The sequence below is a fragment of the Palaemon carinicauda genome, chromosome 19 (assembly GCF_036898095.1).
Source record: "Palaemon carinicauda isolate YSFRI2023 chromosome 19, ASM3689809v2, whole genome shotgun sequence".
Classification (NCBI taxonomy): Eukaryota; Metazoa; Arthropoda; class Malacostraca; order Decapoda; family Palaemonidae; genus Palaemon; species Palaemon carinicauda.
The window spans coordinates 8,435,305-8,441,304 of record NC_090743.1 but is presented as its reverse complement, the minus strand read 5'-3'; the positions used below and the strand labels follow the sequence as shown (position 1 = coordinate 8,441,304).

Below are 6,000 nucleotides of genomic sequence, written 5' to 3'. Positions count from 1 at the left end.
TTCATACATCCCCGCCTTGTCATTCACAACAAATACAAGTCTCTTACCAATATATTGCACCCCGTCAGTTGCCTTCCTTGCTTCTCAAATTCTGTAGCTCACCAATTTTCTCACCTTACGTTCATTATCTTAATATCTGAATGAACCATCCATCCATATTAACATTCGTTACTCCAATTTCATGGGTTACATTTTCCCCTATTTACTCTTGCTTCCATCTACTCTAAACTTTAACCTCCAGGAAACTCACTCAAACATTTTTACTAGCTGCCACGGCGTCTTTAAACTTTTCTCAGTCAGTTGAGTATCATCAGCCATTCCAACATTCTCTCACAATTCATTTTCTTATCAAATAACATTACACCTACATTCAGTTACTTAGTTTTTAAGTCTAACATCACTCCTTCCATGAGGAAGACCATTCCCCAATTTGGTCAGACCTGCAATGAAACTCACAGAATACTACGTACTATTGAGCTTTATGGAAGAAAAGGGAAGACTATATAGATAAAGTGATTACCTTGTATATTAAGTAGTTATGAAGCAGAGAGATGGCAATCTCCACTAATGAGACATGCATAATAGAGGTGAGTGCAGTGTGAGTAATGGGGTTTCACATGTTGCTGGTATGACATGGGAAGATCTGAATGTGAAAGGGTGGTCGGAATTATGAAAAGTCTAATACAACACCTAAGACCTAATAAATGACATGTGTTGACCAACATGTTAGCATGGTAGTCAGGTACTGAAGACCTCGCAGGAGAACAATATTCAAAACATAGAACTACAAATTAATGAAAACATTTCTTAGGATAAGAATGTTTCCAAAAGACTAAGTCAACCAATTTTCTGCGTAATCGAAGAAGAGCCAGACTGGATACAATTTTCAAAAGTAAACTTGCAATCAAGAATAACATCCAGAATTTAAACGAGCTGCATGTAATAAAAGACATATCATCAATGAAAAGATCGGGGTGGGTAGGATCCAATAACCTTGACCTAATTACAATCAAACTTAGCTTTCTTAGGGTTTAATTTGTTTAATTTAATTGACCATAATTCGCACCATACACTTATTTTAGCTATTTCGCTTTCAAGGAATGGATCAACTACAAGTGTACATTCAGGTGATAGGATCGATGCAAAGAGAGTAGCATCATCTGCATAAGCAAAAAGCTTGTTTGGATGGTCAAACCCCGTATTGTTGGTATATCATATAAAACGTAAAGGACCAAAAAGACTACCCAGAGGAACAACAGATATTACATCGCTGTGGTCATTATGGCATACCCCAACCAAGACTTTAAAATCTATTGATGGAAAATTCAATAATAATACTAGGAAATGACATACCAACTCCCATCTGTTCAAGTTTTAAGACTAGGGCCGCTTGATTAACAGTCAAAAACAACACTGAATAAATTACTTTGGGTTTTCTGGCATCATGACATCAAAGGTCACTGACACAGATATCATATATTATAAATATACCATAAAAGAAAATTAAATTTAAAAATATAAAAGGGAGCATATCAGTACAAAAGTTAAATAACTTTCAGAAGACCTGATTCTGAGATAAATATAAAAAATGCCCAAGAATTTGCCATCCCCACCTCGAGTCTCAAACAGAAATCTATTTCTTAGGTACCTAAGAATGGGGCATTTAGTCAGTAAATGCTTCACTGTAAGAGTTACCAAACAGTCATTAGAATATGGATTGTTTAGGCCAGTCATCAAAAATGCGTGTGGTAAATGAGTGTGCCCAGTAAAAAGCTGATAATACGTAATCTCCCACTTTCGGGGCATCATGTTATACCTCCAAGGAGATATAACACTCGTTATTTCCCTCATCTTATTCCCATCTAGAGTGTCCCAATGCTACTGCCAAATTTCATAAAAAGAACCTCTTTATGCTTGGTAAAAACTAAATCTAAGCATTCCACTTCAACAATGCAAATTATATTCACTCCACTCTTCATCTTCATATTTTTTCTCTCCAACAGATAAAGACTTAGCCCACGTTAAGTTCATCGATGGGAGAGGTTGTTCTTCTGCAGTTGGCAAAGCCTCGATGTATACACCTCAGACATTGAAGCTTGCTCAAGGATGCCGAGAGGTGAAAATAGCATAAGTATATTTCTCTTATAAGAAATCCCATTTGAATGGCCAACTAAGTGCCACTTTTTAGCCAGGTGAAAGAAATAAGGCGTAGAGTGCAGAAGCTAAGGTTAGATTTGATTTGGCTATATTACATATGATATCATTGATTACCATACGGCAATTGGAAAAAATTTATTATTATTATTATTATTATCATTATTATTATTATTGTTATTATTATTATTATTATTACTTGCTAAGCTACAAACCTAGTTGGAAAAGCAGGATGCTACAAGCCCAGGGGCCCCAACAAGGAAAATAGCCCAGTGAGGAAAGGAAACAACGAAAAATAAAATACTTTAAGAACAGTAACATTATATACTTCCTATATAAACTATGAAAACTTTAACAAAACAAGAAGGGAGAAATGAGATAGAATAGTGTGCCCGAGTGTACCCTCAGGCAAGAGAACTCTAACCCCGGACATGGTACAGAGGCTATGGCACTACCCAAGACTAGAGAACGATGGTTTGATTTTGGAGTGTCCTTCTCCTAGAAGAGCTGCTTACCATAGCTAAAGAGTCTCTTTAGTAAAGAAGCAAACGTTGAGAGAGTGGAAGAAAGCAATTGATACTGCAACACGGGAATTACTAACTTCCAAGAATGAGAATACTACAAAGGAATTGGAAAGATATAATTCATGTTTTGAGGTGCATTAGTCATGTGGAGAGAATGGTGAGTAGTGTGACTAGTGGTGTTTGACATACTGCCAAAGCCTTCAATGTAAGCACATCTAGAGTTAATTTGTTGCAGAAGTTATCTGAATAGGTGTGTATCTTTGATTCCGCCGATAGTAGCCCCTATTTACTCTAATCCCTTACCTATTTGGAAAAAAAAAAACTACCTTTTCCTTTGGAATCACACAGTGTCAAAGACATACACACACACATACACAAACACACACACACATAAATATATATATATATATATATATATATATATATATATATATATATATATATATATATGTGTGTGTGTGTAAATATATATATATATATATATATATATATATATATATATGTATGTATATATATACATATATATATACTGTATATATATATATATATATATATATATATATATATAGTGTGTGTGTGTGTGAGCATGTGTATCAGTAGTGAGTCAACCATCATACATAATCTCCCCCCAAACTTCTCTTCCTGGAATGTGCTATGCTTCCAGATAAAAAAAAAAATAATAATAATAATAATTTATTCACACCAAAATAACTGCATTATGCCTTACTATTTCTATTCGTCCAAATACTATAAAAAGAATACTCTATTCCCCCAATATATTGGTATTTGGTCTTTCTATGGTTATATGTTCTCAAAACATTTGGATCTTCTTTTTTTTTCTCTATGCAAACATCCTCGCCACTTCAATGTATTAACAAATTATCTTGACCTGTTAATTGTTCTTACACCACATACTATGCCTACAATATATATCAATGGCTTAATTTTTCTTATTCCAGTAACTTTTAATATCTGCAAGCCACTCCTTAAAGATATAACTCAATTTCTTTATGAATCCCAACTTTTGTTTTCAGAGATACTTCAAGAGTCTTCTCCATTTAATTTTCTGTGACTCACCTCTTTCTTCATTCTACAACCATCATTTACATCTACTCCAAAATACCTATAAGAATCCACAACTTCCACTGTTTCACCATCTGCACTGACATTTCACTAGAATTACTTATATTTTTACATTATTCCGTAAATCAAATAAATCTACAATGAATACCCCGTCAAATGGTACATGATATTGCAATTATTTTCAAATGCACAAACGCGAGTAGAAAAAACATATCTATGCACATGTATAATTCCCATGTAAATGACGGCCATAAACTGGTTTTACCATAAGCATATCTTCTCTGCCCTGTTAAGTAATGAATAATGCTAGGGAAAACATGGCGATTGCATGGGAGAGTTCAATGAATATTCTATATAATCCATGAATAGAATATATATAGGTATTGTCAAAAAAAGATTGAGAAATTGTAGAACAAATATTCATATAAAACTTTTATCTTTATGTAACAAGATCTATGATAATTTTTCGTTTATCATGTGAAAATACAAAGAATATCCTCTTAAATGGTATATGAAACATGCCAATTTCCATTATTTGCAAATGCACAAACACATGTTGAAAAAAATTTTCTATACACACAAAGTTCTTGTGTAAAAGTCTCAAACCAGTTGTACTGTATGCATCTCTGACATTTTACAAAATGCATATCTATTGAGTCACCCTAACAAAAAATTACGATTGCAATAAAAACGTGATTTTTTTTTTTCAATATAATCTATAAAAGAAGGTTACTTTGGGGAAAAAATGAGAAATTGTAGAGCAAAAAGAACCAAGAAAATATCTTTTATCATTATTATTATTACTTGCTAAGCTACAACTCTAGTTGGAAAAGCAAGATGCTATAAGCCCAGAGGCTCCAACAGGATAAATAGCCCAGAGAGGAAAGGAAATAAGGAAATATGAGAAGTAATTAACAATTAAAATAAAATATTTTAAAAACAGTAACAGCATTAAAATAAATATTTCATATATAAACTATAAAAACTCTAACAAAATAAGAGGACGAGATATTAGGTAAAATAGTGTGCCCGAGTGCACCCTCAAGCAAGAGAACTATACCCCAAGACAGTGGAAGACCATAGTGCAGAGCTTATGGAACTATCCAAGACTAGATAAGAATGATTTATTTTGGAGTGTCCTACTCCTAGAAGAGCTGCTTACCATAGCTAAAGAGTACCTTCAACCCTTACCAAGAAGAAAGAAGCGACTGAAAAATTACAGCAGTAGTTAACCCCTTGAGAGAAGAAGAATAGTATGGTAATCTCAGTGTTGTCAGGTGTATGAGGACAGATGAGAATGTGTAAAGAATAGGCCAGACTATTCGGTCTATGTGTAGGCAAAAGGAAAATAAACCGTAACCAGAGAGAAGGATCCAGTGGAGTACTGTCTGGCCAGTTAAAGAACCCAATAACTCTCTAGTGGTAGTATCTCAACAGGTGGCTGATGCCCTTGCCAACCTACTACCCCTGGAATTCAAATCTATACGATATGAATTTTTAAATCAAAGAATACTTCAGTGTGAAGAGATATGCATGGAAACACTCCAAAATCAAACCATTGTTCTCTAGTCTTGGGTAGTGCCATAGCCTCTGTACCATGGTCTTACACTGCCTTGGGTTAGAGTTCTCTTGCTTGAGGGTACACTTTGGCACACTTTTCTATCTAGTTTCTCTTTCTCTTGTTCTGTAAAAGTTTTTATAGTTTAAATAGGAAATATTTATTTTAATATTGTTACTATTCCTAAAATATTTTAATTTTTCCTTATTTCCTTATTTCATTTCCTTACTGGGCTATTTTCCCTGTTGGGGCCCCTGGGCTTATAGCATCCTGCTTTTCCAACTAGGGTTGTAGCTTAGCATTTAATAATAATAATAATAATAACAAACAAATGATAATCGTTGTCACACTTACGATTATCGATATTACTCTTATTATTACTGTCATCTGCTCCCCAGGTTGGAGTCATCGTTCATGAGCTAGGACACGCAATCGGCTTCACCCACGAGATGATGAGGTCTGACAGAAATGATTACCTCGCAGTCATCGAAGAGAATATCGTGAAGGGCCATTTAAGGAATTTCAAGATGGTGTCAAGTCAGCTGTATTCTAGCTACGGTGTGCCCTTCGATTATTCTTCTATCATGATGTACAACACAAGGGTAAGCCTTTCTTTGGATTTGGTGCTATTTCGTTGCTTTTACTATGAGATATATATATATATATATATATATATATATA

At 34.2% G+C, this 6,000-nt stretch overlaps 2 protein-coding genes across 4 annotated transcripts in view; one reads left to right on the top strand and one right to left on the bottom strand.

Annotated features, from left to right (window-relative positions):
- LOC137658427 (putative ankyrin repeat protein RF_0381) overlaps positions 1–6,000 on the bottom strand; it is a 126,493-nt gene that overhangs the window by 97,158 nt on the left and 23,335 nt on the right. The gene's annotated exons all lie outside the window — the stretch shown is intronic.
- LOC137658426 (blastula protease 10-like) overlaps positions 1–6,000 on the top strand; it is a 33,223-nt gene that overhangs the window by 12,767 nt on the left and 14,456 nt on the right. For all 3 annotated transcript variants that reach the window (XM_068393132.1, XM_068393131.1, XM_068393130.1), the window contains exons 4-5: positions 2,004–2,116; positions 5,718–5,921. In XM_068393132.1, coding sequence (XP_068249233.1) covers positions 2,004–2,116; positions 5,718–5,921 — 317 coding nt within the window. The remainder of the gene's footprint in view (positions 1–2,003; positions 2,117–5,717; positions 5,922–6,000) is intronic.